Here is a 16,842-nt window from a genome sequence, read left to right as displayed (position 1 = left end):
GCTAAAACCATTCAATTAAAACAGGTACAAACAGAAGCTGAACGGTTTATAATCACCGATTTAAATTCACCAAATGGCATCAAAGTGTTCATTTTAGGGTTTTGCTTTGTAAAGAGTTCCAGGCAGCCGGGGCAGAGAAACCAAAAGCAAATCTTCTGAGTCACTTGTGATGAAAGCCAGTCATTAGACTGATAAGGACCAGAGGGGCCAACGAAGCATAGCAGATATATACAATGGCAACTTCCCAATAAGGTCCTTATCCATAAACAAATACAAATGTCTATCACTGGTGTGGAGCAGCATTGTTTATTTGCAAATAAAATGTCTTGAGATTTTAGCGTCGGAACATGAAGTAACTCTGCTTAAGACATTGAAATACTTACTTAAAGGAATAATTCAACCATTTTTGAATACACCATCTGGTAGAGAATTAGATGATCCGATCAATACTGCTGAATTCAAGTGTCCAGATTTCACCACTCTTGCAGACTTGTACTTTCTGTGTGTACTTTCGGTATTATTGATAACATTCAAACACTAAATGTGGCATTCTCTTCTTGCTAAGGTAGCTAGCTAACGTAAGGGCGATACATTATGCTGGATGTATACTGTAGATCTGAGCCATTTTTACGCTTTTCCCCCCACAAACTGGCAACTACCAAGACTGTTGATCGCTGACGAAATACAGATACCGCATGATACCAACAATTTTATACTATTTCCTCACAAACCTTATTAGAAGCTGGAACCAACTGTCACAATTTTTACACAGAGATAAACAAAACAATAATTTTGGACCCGACAAAGATTAATTACTGATTCACAATCATAATAAGGTTTTTAAGAAAAAGAGATATTTTTGTTCTGAACCTTTCTACAAGCTCTGTAGATGTATTATCTAAAAAAATAATTTGTCTACATAGAAATATTATCAATATTGTATAAGTATCTGCCCTGGCCTTATGCTTTTAAGTCTTCCACTATCCTCACTCAACTTATTTCCCTGTGAAACAAAACTCCCGTTTATCATCCGACTTCTCCCCAACAAAAAACTTCAAACAAGTTTGCTTTATTCTCCATCATTAGATAAGTTACTGGATGTGAAAGGGTTTGTTTTTGCATGGGTTTGATTAAGGATGGTATCAGTTTCCTACTCATGAATCATGGAATCTCCCCAAGCTGTTGTGTTTTCACCGCACACCAGACTGTCTTCAAGCCTTCCCGCATTTCTGCTTCCCACAACTGACAGTCACACTTTGACAACATTCAGGCCTACATGCCCGGACAGGTGGGAAAAAAACAAACCACAAAACATAACACACAATGACTCACGGCTTTCTGAGAAGTGCAATCGCCTGAGACTGTAACAAAGCATGACATTATAAAAAGAAGTCTGATCAGTTGCAAAGATTACGTGATCACTGTGTATATATTATAGATGACTCCTCCACATGCGCTCACGCTTCAGTGCTGTACAAACTCATACCTACGGTTCAGTCAGACACAGGAGAGAGTGGAGCAACTGTGATTCATTCACAACTAATCGTGTGCAGGTGTAATGAATTTACCCGGATGTCAAGAGGAAAAGGTCAGATATTTCATCACAGGGCATACTTGTATTACTGTAAAAATTTATACAGATGTAATTTCATTGTTGTGTCATTTTACCCACGAAATAATTGAACATTCACATCATGACGTGCTTTGTTTGTTTGGTTTGCCCCAGTATTTCGAAATGTTATCTAGTGGTTTTTGTGAACACTGCTTTAGGTAACCGCTTAACCCCTTGAACTCCAGTTCCCTTTCTAAAATCTCCCAATTTCCTCTTACGTCAGAAAAAAGTGTGTCGTGATAACAAAAACACACATAACAACAGCAAAAACCTTAGAGACCATCTCATGACGGGATCTCCCAAGACGCGACACACGTCACCATGTTGTCATTTGTCATTACTACATTTTCAAATGATCATCTTTGAACTCAGTCTGACATTTTGACCTCAACTACACACCTACAAAGTCCTTACTGCATCCGAAACAAAACATCTGTCCACAGTTATACCAGCCAAAGTACTTTTAGTCTATTCTCTTTTTAAACTAATCCAATTAGGCTGAACGTGGACACTTTTATTTGTGTAATATCTGGATCCCTTACCTTATATCTCGAGCCTGAGATTCTCTCATCGATGCAACGCCGCTGCGCTGTCCTTGCTAATCTAAACGTTAGCCTTAGCCTAACTGTCGGGCCTGCGTGTTCACGCACAAGCCCTGAAGCTAGCAAGCTGATGTTAGCTTACACATTAACTCAGGCAACGTTAGCCCGGAAATCAGGCTCATTCATTCATTATTTTAACAACCACAAAGTCACTTTTTTCCCCCTTTTTTTGTGAGAAAAACTTCTTCCAGCCAGGCTAAGCTAGCAAATTTGCTACAATAGCCAACTGCCCAGTAACTGACTTAACATTAACAAATTCATTGTTAGCATCAGACTTACAGTTAGCTAACTTACCCGGGCATTATTGGCAGGGTGGTGTGTCTATATGGCTGTAATTTCATTGTAATTTCAATTTAATTGACCCTTCATGTCATGACCTGTTTGTTTGGTTTGCCCCAACATTTCGAAAGTCTATCTAGTGGTTTTTGGGAACAACGCTTTAGGTAACCGCTTAACCTTGAACTCTTCCACTTCCCTCTCAAAATGTCCCAATTTCCCCTTACGTCAGAAAAAAGTTTCTTCCAGCCAGGCTAAGTTGACATTAAGTTGACACTTAACATTAACAAATGTATTGTTAGCATTAAGACTTACTGTTAGCAAACTTACCGAGGCTTTATCGGCAGGGTGGTGTGTCTTCACGCGTCTCTTTAGGTCTGCTTAGGTTGTTTTCTTCTCACCTTTTTTGTCATCACAGGGTGTCTCTCTATCGCCCTTTACTACTAGTACCGCATTGTATGGAAGCACATTTCCGTAAAAAATCCGCAAAAAATATTATGAAAAAGCTCTGGTCTACACACACACACGCACACACACACCTCCCCTCTGTGCTCCTTACTCTCCTCCCCTCCGACGTCGTATCGCTCTCCGCTCGGAGCCTCCCGCGACACACACCCCCCCTCCAGGAGCAACAAGCCGGGTAACGAGCAACGATGTCGGATTCACAGGTAAAGTTACTACAACGCACAGCCAAGTTAGCACAACGTCATTAGCATGTTACAGCTACGTAATAAGTTACTATTTATCACCGGCTAGGTTAGCTCTGCTGCTTCATTTAGCTGCCACGAGCAAATACATGGGCTGATTTGGTGTAAACATGATAGCAATGTTAGCTTGTTGTTAGCTTACAATGCTAACATGGAGGCTAACAAGTAAACAAGTGTTGACAACACTGCAGAGACAGAAATTGTGTCGACGCCGTCTAATAACACAGAAAAACACTAAAGGCAGCTTTCACAGTCACAAGCCAGCATCGGCATGAAAGTTATCTGTGCCACAACATCCACGATAAAGACGAAAGATTACCTGTTCAACGAAATTGTGAGAAGTCAAATTTTTAAATAAATAGTCATAATTATGTGCTAAAAATTCAATTTTGAGATAAAAAGTCAAAATGAGGACATAAAAGTCAGAATTATAAGTTAAGAAGATGCAATTATGAGCTAATTTTTGACTTTTTATCTCGTCATTTTGACTTACCATGGGAATATTTTTTTCATCAAGCTTAGTTTTCATCTTTTTCTTTTATTAATGTGCTCTGAATCGCCTTTCTTTGTGTTTTCCTTTGTGCCAAAGTATAAATAAAGTGTGTCCGTAGATTCATTAATCACTGTGTCGTTAATCAACTGGTATTCTCAACACCTCAATTAGTGACGAGCACTGTTCATATTTTGACAGACGGACTAGATGCACAGGTTAATTATTTATTCATTTATTTATTTTGTGCATTTCAGTCCTGTCACGTCTCGTCAACATAAACAAAACATACCTTCCGTCATAGTTTTTATTATTAAAGACATTTTTCTCTCATCAGCTTCTGGTCTTGGTTATGAAAAATGGTCATTGACGAACACTTTTTGTCATAGTTAAATAAAATTTTAAAAAAAATTAAAAGTTAATTAAAAAAAGCCAGAGAAAAATCAATTAATGCTGCTTTAACTACATTAATAATACATTTTCAGGTTTCATGAGCTTCGTTCATGAACATATCACATGCTAGGTGCACTGAGGGGGCTGAAGAGGGTTTTAACACTTGCACCAACACCAATTTGCTGTTTGAATTGCTCATCATTTCAAGCGCTGCCCCAGACGCCTTAGTCACGGTCTGCCGTAGTGCTATAGAGGAAATGACTCTACAAATATTTACATGTCGTTTACACAGCGTGAACCTGTTAGGAGAAGTGAAAGTTCCTGTAAGTGTTAGTTGGAGACGTAAGAGTTCCAAGGAAACCTACTCAAGACTGTGACGACGCTTCGAGGACACCGTTAACAGACTCACTGACTAATTGTTGTAACCACACTGAGGCCAGTTGAGATAATGTGACCCAAGAGCCTTAATGGGGTTTTTGTCTTTTTAAACAGATGCGCTCCTCCCGTCCCTGAGGTGAAATCGCTAAGGCTGATTCACTGTCACCAATAAAATGTGAATAGCCGCACTGATGAATGGAAAATGATGGGAATTACCCCTGGGCGGTGGCTCGGTCACATCAAAACAAAGGCGGTAAAGGGGAGGGGGCGGACGTGCAACAGGGGAAAGGATAGTCGAAAAGCTACGAGGTGGTCAGGCGAGAGGGTGGGAGTAAGAGGATGTGGGTCAGTGCCACAGCACCCACCAGTTCCCGCAATGAGACCCTCTTTTTCTGTCCTGCTGGGCACTTCCTTCAGAGAGTATTCCTGGCCTTGCAAGTCTGTAATTTAGGGGATGGAGGTTCAGGCCATTCCTAAGCCCCTTTTGGAGTTTGTAGTGGGTAATGTACACAGGGGGTTGCTTACATTGCACTTCTTTGACAAATCCGCCCTCTTTCAACAAATTAAAACCAAATGTTGATACAATAATCCAGATTTTAACTGGTGAGTAAAACCCCGTTCTAAAGGGAGAGTTGCAGTGTGGGAAATAGCTCCGAATGGTCATGCTGTGAGGTCATCTGAAATATGCCCAGGAGCCGGGGACACGGCTGCGATCTGAGCAGAGCCCACCACATTAGTCGGCATCTCGGTGCAAAGGAAGCCGACTGTTTGGACAGGGGGCGGCAGGCTTTGCCCAGAAGAAGGCGCCTGCTGTTCCTCTGATGCCTTCAGTAAACTTTGGAAAAGAGAGGGAAGCGTATTTTCTACTCATTCGGTCTCGGGATGTGTCACTTCCTTTCATGTGTCTTAATTTCAGCCCCACGCCCAACATCTGTGTTGTTTGTCGTGTTACGTCTTTTGTGTCTGGTAACTTCCACTCTTCATACGACGAGTCACACTGGCTTGCAAAATTTCAAAAAGGTTCGGGAATTTTCCTTATCTTACTGATGGCATTCTTACTCCAAAGCTACAGGCAAAGATTAGATGAATGATATTTCCACTTCAGCAGAAAGATTAGTCACATTACAAAGATGCACATTAAGTAGGTTGTCCCATTTTCCTCTCTGCTCTCCCTCTCTACTGCCTGCCTGTATTTTACACAGAGTAACAGAGACCTGTGGAAAAGCAACCAGGCAAAAATGCTCAACTATGGAAAACAGTGGAAATATTTGCCAGAGTCGCCAGAAGGCAGACAGTCGGTGGCCAAATATGATGTCAGGGAGCGAGGCAGCCGCAGCAGTCCTCTCTTTCTCTCTCTCTTCGATCCTCTTCATTATTCATCATCAGCTCTAATCATCAAACACGCCGTGCCCTCACTGTGATCTCCCGTTTGTACGCCAGAATCAACACGGGAGGCCACAAACCCCAAACTCTTGAGATCCTCAGTTTCCTGAGGTGGTGCTGCAGTGGTGAATTTTCCAACAAAAGCGCCATCTATTTTTGTGCATGAGTAAGGGATGAGAAACAAGTCAAGAATTTGACTATAGCATAATGTGTCTTTCACAGAAGGGCGTCAGGGGTGTGGGCAGCTTACGCTCGGGGAATCGCCGCCAGATTGAATCTATTAAGTTTAAGGGGATGATGTCACTTCTCTCCACTCTGCCACTCCTCCTTCATCCTCATTCTTCTGTATTTTCATCTATTACAGTGTTTTAATGGTTACTGTGAAATGCAAAAACACTCTCACTGGATTAAACCACAGATAGCTGTGCAGTGTGGGCTGAGGATTAGTCAGCTGGACCCACGTTAGTATTTCCTCCCTTTGTGAATTAGCGTTAGCATAAATGTTTTAAAGAAGCTGTAATCAATATTTTTATAATTATGATCAAAAGGGGAATTTCTTGATGATGAAATATAGGGAATTATCATTGGGATAATGTGTAAATAGGCAGCTGTTTGTGAGCAAATTTGCCGTAGCAACTTGAAAGTTATTGATATGTCAGTGTTTTGTTTACAGCTTGTTTTTGCTGCCTCCAAGTGGCCAAAAAATCAGTAATTTTAGGTTTAAAAGGACAGTACACCCCCAAATTACAAATACATATTCTTCCTTTTTCCTGTTGTGCTGTTTATCCACCCAGATTGTTTTGCGGTGCGTTGCTGAGTTTTGGAGATATGATGCCCGACTTCTCTGAAATATACCATGTTGTTGTGGGCAGTTTCACACAGAAACTATTTTCTTTTCTCGTCCGGGAGTAGATGCAGACTTCCCTCTGAGCAGATACGGAAAGAAAATAGTTCCGACATGAAACTGCTCACAGCAATACCTGTGGATTATCTTGAGTAACCGGGTCATGATTTCTGGAGGAGACATTGCTGTCGAGCTTTTGAAATATATCTTTATATTTGAACACCACAAGCGGAGTGCCATGTGCTTCCATCGTATTCGAGAGAAAACACAAATCTCAAAGGCCGATATCTCCAAAACTCAGCAACTCATATTAAAAACAATCTTCATGTTTTATTAGCACTACAGGTAAGAAGAAAATATGTATTTTTGATTGGGGGTGAACTGTCCCTTTAAGATACATATTACACTCTTTCATATGTGTATGATAAAAAATAAGCTACCTCTAGCTTTCAGGAAGTTACTGATCCCAACCGAGAAATATGGAGCTTTCCATTTGTAGTCAGAATTTCCGAATCCCCGGTCAGCACTTTCAACTGGAAACGCCCCCTCAAGTCAGATTTCCGACCCGGGAAGTCGGACGAGCCTCACCAACCTTAACCTCAAAATCCAAGACAGCTGCTTTGCTACAACAACAGCTGTTAAAGCTACAGAGTATACTGTTTATTAGCACTTTTGTCTTTAATGTGTCTTATTACATTAGTCTTACAAACCCTTTTCAAAACATCAAATTATCATACACAGTGTTAATGGGTGAGCTTTATAGATGCTAGTAGGCAGATTTTGTTATCTTTGGACAGAGTCAGGCTAGTTTCATTCTGTTTCCAATGTTTACACTAAACTAGGCTAAGTTAAGCTAACCAGCTGCTGGCCGTAGCTTGTTATTTACCACTCAAATAGCCCACAGGAGCAATTTATCAATCTCATCTAAGTCTTGACAAGAATACAAAACAAGCATATTTCACGAAACGTCCAAATATTGCTTCAAAGAGGCTCCGTGGTAGCGGACGTTAGCTACTGTTGTTCTCCGTAAGCGGAGCGGAGAAAGAGACTGGGACGAGGCGCCGTAGAACTTACATAAAGTCACATCCTTTGGACTGTCGTGGAAAATTTGACCCAAAAAAAGAGCAATAAAGAAGTGATTAATACATATAAATTGCCACAAAATGTTACATAGAGCACCTTTAAATTTAGCGTGGATGGTCATGGCATTCGCAAACTGAATCCTTCTCATGTCAGTGACCTCTCAACCTCTTCTTTTGCTCCATAGCCATGCCAAAATGTCCTTTTCTAAACACACACACAAACAAATCTAAATCCATGACTGGCTTGCTATAATTTAACTTCGCACATTCATGCTCCCCAGACGCTCTATTCCAGGAATAACAGTGAATTAAATAGAGTATGTGGGAAGGGCAAAACCACAAAATAGTGATTTGTGAGATCCGTCAGACAAAGATGCTAAGATTAGGAAATACCTCCAATATAATGACCATTTTAGCAAGTTGATTTCAGGTAATTATGAATTAATAATCTATAATGTTACAGTTATTTTGATGTGATTTTAGATGTAGATCTGGGGAGGGGTTATAGTTATATGTGAGTATAAACGTTTCTGGTTTAAGGAAGTGGTTCAATGGAAAAAATGCATGTGTTTACGACAGTTGGGTGAGTTAGCAGATAGTGTATGTGTCACCACAAATCATCAAACTATTGTGACAGAAAGAAAGTGACTGTTGCCTGTGTGTGGATGTGAACACTTTGGGAGCCCCTGACCTCCACAGGGCTGCTGAGCTCACTGGCTGAGACCACAGCAGGGGAGGAGTCAGTTGCCAGCCTGTGGTAATAAAAACTGCTCCTGACGGTAGTGGAAAACAGATTTTGGAGGAGTCTCTTCTGCAGCTTTCAACAGGAATGAACTCCCTCTCATGCCTTGTGCATCTTTTACTCTGACATCTGATCGTCTGTTGAAGCTGGGGTCACTTTTGGTTCATTTCCTGTAGGACTTCTCTCACATTTTCTCACCTCTCCCTTTGTTAAATTAAACAAGAGTATTTTTCTAAGATGACTTGGACGGCGAACAGTTGTTTTGTCACTCTGGCCATCCTGTTTCTGTGGCGGGTGGAAGAAATAGCAGAAGCCTGCAGCTGCTCCCCAGCGCATCCTCAGCAGGCGTTCTGCAGCTCAGATGTCGGTAAGTTGATTCAGTGTTTAGTCACTATTTGTTTTAATGCAGGAGGACAAGGATCTGAAAGTGTAAATGCTGAGTGGGGGAAACTTTCCCTACTCTTATGTTTACAATTAAAGGGGGAGGAGGATGGAATTTTTCTGTCTCTCAATCTTTTCTTTCCACTTCCCTCCTCCCTTTTTCTCTTTTTTTCTAATCATCTGTTGATATTCTTTAAATCTACTTCATGTACATGATGGCGTTTTTTAAAAATCTCATTCGGTGACTGATTGTGTAGCCTGCTTTTTGAGCTTTTTTTTACAAGTTTTTTACAAGATCTCCTAGAGAAAAGTTTTCCAAGCTGCATTCTTGCCACATCACTGCCTGTTATTGATGAGTTTAAAGGCTGATGATTGTTACTCATCTCTCTGCATGGTAGAGAAGTAACGCAAAGGATCATGCAAAAGAAATCATTCCTATCATCCTCAGATCAGTGGTTTGAGAGGTTTACGGTGCACTTCCCTAATCACGACTAACTGGCAGCTTAATTTGCTTTTCTCAAAGGCCATGCAGGATAGTTCCCCTCTCATTTTACCTGTTACAAAACACTGCTTGTTGCTGCCATCAGCGTAGGCCTTCAGCTAACGACAGTCTCAACAGTGACCAGCTTGTGCTGCTATTTAAATTGGGGTTTGCTGAGGGCCTTTTTTCTTGCTTGTGAGCTGGCTGAGTGTGTGGTATGTATACAGAAGCTGACTTATTCAAAGGTTTCTCTTTACCATTGGATTCCACGACTCTGGAGGGTGAAGAAACCACATTATCCCGCCCGAAAGTTTACTGTAAAGGGAAGTCAGATATTTTTTTTCTGAGCAGTTTCTTTCAACCTTTTCTTTGGAGCAGGAGAGCTAATGTAAGACATTTAAAGATAGTGAAGAAAGGTATTATATGATTTGGACATTAAATTTGGGTCTAACAACAATTTGTAGCCACTACTACTTCTACTGCTACTCTGCAACTAGCCCTAATAATAATTATAACAAATAATACAATTAATAACAATAATAATAATAATGCAAAAAGTGCTTTTTTCAAATAATAGACCAAATTGATAAGATATATTTTCATTTTTCGAATCATAAATAGACAAAATATTGAATTAAAGGTGTAATATGTAAGAATTTTAGTTTAAAACCTGAAAAAAAAAACTAAAACTATCAATAAATTATGAAGAAATAACAGTTTTGACATTATGATTTCTCTCTGAAGTTAGCCTGCTAACCAGCTATCCCCTGGTCCATATTGATCTAAAGCTCCTGTGATAGCCATCATATACACCATGTAAACATCAACACCTTCCAGGTGCTCTGAGCTCTCAGTCCGGACCACTAGCTGCATGGCTAACTGAGCTAACTAGCTAACGGTAGCTACAGTAGACAGCAGTTAGCGGTTATTCTGGTGGTACACTGCCCCCTATTTGACACCAAATCTTATATACAGCACCTTTAAAACTCTTATTTTGACACAATGAAAGAATTTCATTGGGCAATATGGCCATAAAATAATATCACAATATATTTAGGCTATATCACGATACACGATATGTCTTTTTATGTGGAAATCTTCATAAAAATAATTCATAAATGCTACGATTGGGTGATAAAATCAAATATCACAATATTTTTTACCATATACCGGCAGTATAACTATCACAATATAACTCATTGATGTAATTTTGGACAATAAAGTTTATTGAAACTGTAAAATACCCGTCCTGCATTACAAATTTGTGTGTTAAGTAAGTGTTTGATAACCACATTTGAGAAATCACTGCAAAAAAAATCTGTGTATATTGGCCGATATATGAGTATCGGTTGGGTTGTAGCCGAATTCATACTCAAAACAAATAGGAGGCTAACTGTAGCTTCCATCAGCTAGTTAGCGGTGCTAGCCGTGCACTTAGCGCTCCTATTAACTGACTCTGCTCAGACTGGGAGATCAGAGCCCCGGGAGAGTGTTAGTGTTGTTTACTATCGGACTATCACTTCTTGAGTTCAGGGCTAGTTTGCTCGCATGCTAACTTCAGTAGATATCTCTGCAACACAGTACAAAGATGTCTTTGACATGTGGTTAAAAATTATTTTTCACATTTTGTTTAAAAATTTAGTTGACTTTTTAATGTTTTAAACCAAAATTCTTATGTACTACACCTTTAACTAAGGCACAACATCCCGGTCTCTGAGGTCAGGTCCGAAGATGACCTTAAAAACCACCCCTCCTGCTTCAGCACCATGGATTGACCCTCCCACTGACATAAACCACCATTTTGTCGAGGAGATCATCCTGCCTGGCCAAAAATGTCTTGATTTTGCCACATTAGGAATCTTCGTAACTGTACCAAACTGTTCCCAAGAGTTGAACATCTTTTCTACAGTTCAGAAAATTTGTTGATCAGTGATGCTTCTGGCGTGTAAAGTCACCGGCTGCTACATAGGTTTCCACCTGCACTCCCTTGAAAATGAGTGGGTGGTGTGAAGTGATGAGACGGTCATAATGAAGATCATTATCTACCGATGCTAGCTCTACCTTTTCTTTACGAGTACTTTTTAACTTTAGTTTCCAGTCTACTATCCTCTATACTAAAAGTGTTTGGCGCTTGCTTAATAATAAATCAAAGTTATTTGGATTAACTGCAGTATGATGATGTAGAAACTAATTGGTGTAGTATTTCCATGCTGTTGCACCACAATAAGATGCTGCCTTGAGGAACCCCTACTTAGTGTCTGACAGTTTACTGAAGTGAAAGTATTACTTAAGTTGCACAGACGAAGAGACCGTGTCTGGAGCCGACGGAAAATTACTCAAGAGCAAGAGTATCTTGCAAACTTAGGTGTCAGTGTCTCAAGTGAAATTTCTTTAAAATAGGGAAGAACAGTAAGAGTTTATCTTTGGATGAGGTCACAGGGTCACGTCAGTCACAAAGATGATGCGCTGCACCTCACGTAGTACTTTCTTTAATGGAGACAAAGTCAACATAAAAAGTAGAAGTAAGAGAAAAATCCCGATGAAAAGATTAAAAGTCGCTGACTGTAGTTTTAACTGGTTAACTTTCCACCTCTGCCCCTAGTTGACCTTATTTTACTAGCGTCTGGCTTGTTTTTCCCTCTGTTCCAGTAAACAAAATACGTCAGCCGTAGTTGTAAACATGTAGCTCCATTTGTCTTGTAAAAGCAGAGAGAGCAGGAGCAAAAAAACAAAAAAAAAAACTTTCCTCATAAATTGAAATCCATCCCTCGAGTCTTTGGCCGCAGCTGAGGAATGCCGGGCAGTCATATGCTGCGCTCATTATGTATTTGCAGTTCAAAATTCTCCGTGAAAACAGAGCGTACCTGCGTATCTTTAAAAAGAAAGCTGTCTTAAAAATGACTTCCGGTATAAACACAGCCGCACGCTGCAAGCTGTGTGAGCAGAGCTGATATTAAAAGCAGCTGCGATACACTCCAGCATCTCTAGTGTTAAACATCGCATCCATCCGTCCCGCAGGTTAATTTTATCGTGCTCACTGAGGCAGAAATACTTTGATTTAATCATTTTAGCAGCTCAGTGTAGGAATACTTCAGGTGAATATCTGCACATTAGCGTCATTATGTGCAATCTACAAAATAGAGGGATAAATGTGGACAAACTATTAGCACATTTCAGCACTTTTCTTTTTAAGTAAACAATTGTTCAATGGTGGATTGGATCCATGTGTCCTTAGATAGGATCAGCTTCGAGGAGTCGGTTTGAATTTGTAGCTCCGTTTTTCTCGTTTCGAAGTATGACCGCTTTGTGGCTTCTCCGAGAGGAAAATGGCTGTCCAGGCCCTGCAATTACATGACATGCATTTGCTTTCTTCTCTTTTTCCTCTTTGTTTTTGAAAGCACTCCCATGTCCACAATACTACATACAAAATAACGCGTTTATTGTTTGAGTAACAAGAAAATTAGACGGTTCCCTTAATGCCCAGTTTTATGGAACATATGGTTTTTAAAGGGCTTGGTCAGCCTGTTTCAGTGAACGTCATCCCGTCCTGTGAGAATTGGGTCAACACTGTGTATCAGTAGAGGAAATCTGTCATATTTCTCACTCGAAAACAATAAATAACTTATTTATTATCATTATTATTAGTGCTTTAGTAGAGTTGGCACAGAAAATCAGAGCATGTTTTGGATTTTACGGATCACTGGTTATTAAATACTGCAAATAATGACTTGTTTACCATAATGTCTCTGTTTTCAGCAATCAAAAAAGTTATTTTAAAGCCCAAGTGCTCAGATTATATACATCATTCACATAATCCCTCATTTTCAGTGTTTTTTTTGACATACAGTGCATATTTTCACCTGCCCTACTTTACACCAGTAGAAGAAGAAGTCATCTGTGTGTGATTCTGCACACTCAGGCGAAGGGGATTACCGCTAATCCACTTTGTAGCCGGAGAAGTTTGAGAGTTTCTCAGCGTTTACTTGCTCAGAGTGTTTTGAAGGAGTTTCTGATTTGTCATTTTTAAACCGTGCCTTTAGCGTGTACAGCTTGTTTGTCAGTGTATCTGCTACTTTGCAGCAGCTCTCACAGCTTGCACAGCTCAGGATTTTGAACATTTTCCTGGCTGCAAACTAAATCCTCCCTCCCTCTGTTGTGTCAACTCGTATGTTTGCATGGCACGCAGGACGCTGTTAGTCTACCTCTGCAAACTGTTCCCTGTCCGTTCTCTCGTCTGTTCCTCAACACTCCCATCACTCTCTCCATCTGTGCACACGCTCTCCCTTTTTCCCCTGTTTTTTTCTCTTGAGGGGCGACTCTTTAGACCCTTAAAAGGAGATGTTCTCTAAGCCTCTATTGTCATCGAATTAGGGCACATATGGCTCGCAGCTTCATACCTTTGTGAACGAAACGACTCGATCTTGTTCTGGTGAGGAAGCAGGCGAGGTGATGGTCTGAGGAAGTCGGTAGCTGCCACCTTGGGAAAGCGAGGACTGAGCTGGGACTTCAGAGGGAACATCTGGTTATCATTAGCGCTAGTCTCTTCCACTTAAAAGCTTGATTTTGAATTTTGTAAACTCGGGGTAGCAGTCATGTGAGTGTGCAGTAATGATACCCATAATCCACAGGTATTTAGCAATACTGGCATGTGATCAGTGCAACACTGTGCTTCAGTGTTTGGATTCACACGACAGAAGCAGTGTTTATGAAACCCATGACTCATATTTCTTCAGTATTAGAGCTCAAAGGCTCATCCGTATGGCTCTGATAATGTTTTTCCACTTGAACTGTTATATTTTTTTCCCCTTCTCCAAACTTTTCTGAATCTGCAAAGTTCAAGAGAGAGAGATGAGGGAAAGGGCTGCACAGGGAAGGGAGAGAGGTTGATTTGCATGTCAGCACCTCTATCCAGACAGAGAGGCAGGCCGGCAGAGAGGCCTTGGGGGCGAGGGGAGCATTCTAGTTCAGCTTTTCAAAGATTTGCTGACTAGCTTCCTCCTGCGTCCGCCCCGGAGCCCGAGGAGCAGGCAGCACACATTCCTCCCTCTGATTGCAGCTGATGAAACACTCATGTGCCTCTGTCTTCCCAGCACCTGGCACATGCAAACTCCTCAGATCCAAGCCACAGCAATGTGTTGTGGCCAACTTCAGCATGCCGAACCTAGGCAGGGCTTAGATCATATACAGACGGACCCAGATCCGGCGGTTTTCACATGACAATATTGTTTCATATCCAGCGGCGTTAACATGACAATATTGTTTCAGATCAAGCAGTTTTTAAAACGACAATAGCGTTTCAGAGAACTTAAACGTCTGGTTGTTTTTGTTGTTTCGTTCCAGTTATCAGGGCGAAGTTAGTCGGAGAGCAGGAGGTGGAAGTCGGCAACGACATCTATGGAAACCCCATCAAGCGGATCAAGTATGAGATCAAACAAATCAAGGTACGTGGGTGGGAAAACGATGTCATTTTCATGTTGGGGTATAAACTCAAATACAGTATGAATCTGAATGTTCTCTTCTCTGTTTGAACCGTCAGATGTTCAAAGGACCCAGCCAGGATATCGATGCCATCTACACTGCTCCCACTTCTGCCGTGTGTGGAGTGACTCTGGAGACTAACGGCAAGGAGTATCTCATCGCAGGTATAACTTTTACCACGTTACATATTATCATAGCAACTAGTGTTCCTTGGTTTTTTTCATGTCATCTCACTGCCTCGCCTCTCACTTCAGGCAAACTGGAGGCCGACGGGACGATGCACGTCACGCTGTGTGACTTCATTCTGCCCTGGGATGACACAAGTGACACCCAGAGGAAGAGCCTGACTCAGCGCTATGAAATGGGCTGTGATTGCAAGGTAAAGCTAAAGGATGTCAAGCAGTTAAAAGTGGAGTTACCACAAACTAAAATAATCCCGAAAAAGATCTGTTGCTTGTTCCTGATTGTGTTTTGTTTTATTTCCCAGATCACACGCTGCACCTCCATCCCCTGCATGATCACCAGCCCGGCGGAGTGCCTGTGGTTGGACTGGGTGATCGAGAAGACAGTCAACGGACAGCAAGCCAAACACTTTGCTTGTATCAAGAGGAGTGATGACTCGTGCGCCTGGTACAGAGGGTCAGCACCACCCAAAAGGGATTTCCTGGACATCGAAGACCCTTAATTCACCACTGTCCGATAGTCCGCAGTTGAAATATACTAAAATATAAACACCAAAAACAAGAAAAGTCAAATTTTTATTTTGTTTTGTTTTTTTGTTTTGTTTTCTTATTAAGAGAGCCATAAGTCATGTGCTCTGTGGTGAGGTTGATCTTTTTTATTTTGCAGGACTCATTATGTTTTTTTAATCAACAGTCTTATGAATTCAGCACTTTCAGACCACGTAGCCCTAAATCCAAAGCACTTCCTCATAAACCACTTCTCCCTCAGCTGAAATAAAGGGATAATCATCACAATTCATCATTAATGTTCACCGCAACTTCTTGTTTTCTCACGCTGTTAATTTTTTTATTTGAATTTTAACAGAAGGTATTGTTTAAAGAGGACTATCATTCTGTAATGCAACATGCCTATAACTCAGAGTGTAACTATTCTGTGAATCTGTGTGTTCATAAACAACATTAACCGGCCTTCAGCCTCTGATTTGTGACGAGCGCCACCTCTTTCCTGTCCTGTTTCAGATTGTTTCTGAAGCAGGACAGGCAAAACTTTTTTCCTCTGGTTTTCTTTTAAGGTGTGGCAAACCTGTTTTTAGTATGCAAAGTCTGTGCTTTTGCTAATTGTTTCCTTAAAATAATCCTAAATAGACAAGAATGCACTTTGAACTCAATTGTCACAGCAGTCGTATTGTCTCTAATGAAAAATGGCTGAAAAAGAGGATTGAATCCTCCATTTTGTACTTTGTATTTTTTATCAACAGCTCTTCTCTTTGTAATGCTTTAGTGTAAGAGCATATTTTATTTAAGGATGTTATAATTCATCATACTTATTGAGAAAAAAATGCCCACATTTTTGACACCTTTGATATGAAAAAAGACCAAATATTTTTGACAGAATTAGCAAAATACACACATTTTATGTGCATTAAAGGTCCCATTTGGAGGCCTAATTGTTAACTGTCTGGCTGGCTCATCCTTTAGGGCAGTGAATTAAAGAACATATTGTAACCAATCGTTTATTTACTTGCAGAGCCTTTGAAATGACCATGAAAGTGTTGAGCAAATGTCATGTGACTTTTAATAATTAATATGAGAGTGTAAAAAGATTTTTCATTTTGAAGCTGTAGTCAAGTTTGATGTCTTGTGCTGGTTTCACATGAGACATTTGAGATGATTTTTGCATGCGTTTCTAACTGATACAATACTGTACATTTGACTATTATATTAAATGCCAAACCGTGTTTTGATGCTTTGCACTGGTTATTTTCAGATTAATGTTCAATATGTGACTCCAGCATTCAGTTCAAATGACT

At 40.5% G+C, this 16,842-nt stretch overlaps 1 protein-coding gene across 1 annotated transcript; it reads left to right on the top strand.

Moving 5' to 3' along the window:
• Positions 1-8,553: 8,553 nt before the first annotated feature.
• timp2b (TIMP metallopeptidase inhibitor 2b) lies at positions 8,554-16,783 on the top strand. Its single transcript, XM_073494530.1, has 5 exons — positions 8,554-8,876; positions 14,712-14,812; positions 14,908-15,013; positions 15,104-15,228; positions 15,337-16,783. Exons 1-5 carry the CDS (start codon positions 8,747-8,749, stop codon positions 15,532-15,534), a joined length of 660 nt encoding a protein of 219 aa, XP_073350631.1. The 5' UTR covers positions 8,554-8,746; the 3' UTR covers positions 15,535-16,783.
• The last annotated feature ends 59 nt before the right edge of the window (positions 16,784-16,842 follow it).

The sequence above is a fragment of the Pagrus major genome, chromosome 23, assembly GCF_040436345.1.
Source record: "Pagrus major chromosome 23, Pma_NU_1.0".
Lineage (NCBI taxonomy): Eukaryota > Metazoa > Chordata > Actinopteri > Spariformes > Sparidae > Pagrus > Pagrus major.
The sequence above is the reverse complement of the archived record's forward strand: the minus strand, read 5'-3'. Positions and strand labels throughout refer to the sequence as shown.